The sequence below is a fragment of the Nicotiana tomentosiformis genome, chromosome 4 (assembly GCF_000390325.3).
Source record: "Nicotiana tomentosiformis chromosome 4, ASM39032v3, whole genome shotgun sequence".
In the NCBI taxonomy this organism is placed as follows: domain Eukaryota; kingdom Viridiplantae; phylum Streptophyta; class Magnoliopsida; order Solanales; family Solanaceae; genus Nicotiana; species Nicotiana tomentosiformis.
In genome coordinates, this window is record NC_090815.1 from 112632556 (window position 1) to 112633800 (window position 1245).

Genomic DNA, 1245 nt, shown 5'->3' on the forward strand with positions numbered 1-1245 from the left:
ATTAAATCGTGACCGAGGGCCAGTAGTTGTTGTTCGAACTTGATCGAACTTAACCTTTTATAAAATCGTGACCGAGGGCCGGTAGGTGTTGTTCGAACTAGGTCAAACTTAACCTTTTGCTAAGGCGGTTTTGATAATCATAAATTTCTATTACTTTGACGTTGTTGTTCTGATTACATAATTGGAGAAAGTTACAACTTTGGGCATTGGCTGACATTCTAGTCCCAGTCCCGGTATATCTAGTCCTTCAGTGTTCGACTTGGAGAGTATTGAGAAGTCGGGCAATGAAAGAGAAACCAGTCCGTCCTTTGCACACTTCGACTCAAAGTGTCCATTTTGTCGCCTCGTTAAAAACCTCCTTGAGAAAACCCTAATGGGACAAAACTCAAGTGAGGGAAAAAGAGTACGACTGAGGGGGCGCTTCTTCCTTTTTAGAAGTTGAAGTATTTGAGGCGGCTGATGTTCCAATTGTTTGGCAGTTATTTTCCTTCCATTGTCTAGTTGGAATGAACCCTTGTTTGCTTTGGCTATAATCTTGTATGGACTGTCCCAGTTTGTCCCCAGTTTGCCTTCTCATGGATATCTGTGTGCTTGGGTTTTGGTTTTGAGTACGTAGTCTGCGACTTTGGGCGGCCGGACCATTGCCTTCTTATTATAGTAACGTTCCGCTTGCTGCTTTTGGGCAAGCATTCTTATGTACGCCATATCTCTTCGTTTGTCAATATCATAGAGCTCTTGGCTTCTACTATCATCATTGCTAGTGACACTTTCATGGGAGTACCTTAGGCTGGATTCTCCGACTTCGACCGGTATGACTGCTTCAGTTCCGTAGACTACATAATTGGGCGTCTCTCCTGTGCTTGTCTTCGGGGTGGTTCTATATGCCCACAATACTTCTGGGAGTATTTCTGGCCGTAGTCCTTTGGCGTCTTCAAATATTTTCTTCATGATGTTTAATATGGACTTGTTGGAAGATTCTGCCTGCCCGTTACCCATTGGGCGATAAGGGGTTGATAGTATCCTCTTAATATGCCATTTCTCAAAGAATTTGGCAGTTTTCTTTCCCATGAACTGGGGTCCGTTGTCGTAGCTGATCTCTTTGGGTAAGCCCAATCGATAGATGCTGTTTTTTCCATATGGCGGCAATTACCTCTTCTTTGCGTATTTGGGTGAACGCTCCTGCTTCCACCTATTTAGAAAAATAATCAGTTAAAACTAAAATAAATCATACATTACCTCACCCTT

General features: G+C 43.0%; 1 protein-coding gene across 1 annotated transcript; it reads right to left on the reverse strand.

Moving 5' to 3' along the window:
• Positions 1-573: 573 nt before the first annotated feature.
• LOC138910362 (uncharacterized) lies at positions 574-996 on the reverse strand. Its single transcript, XM_070201596.1, has one exon. It carries the CDS (start codon positions 994-996, stop codon positions 574-576), a length of 423 nt encoding a protein of 140 aa, XP_070057697.1.
• Positions 997-1245: the final 249 nt, after the last annotated feature.

What these genes read in the sequence shown, in the direction of transcription:
- LOC138910362 (XM_070201596.1), bottom strand. Translation starts at nt 996, where the DNA reads ATGGGTAACGGGCAGGCAGAATCTTCCAACAAGTCCATATTAAACATC.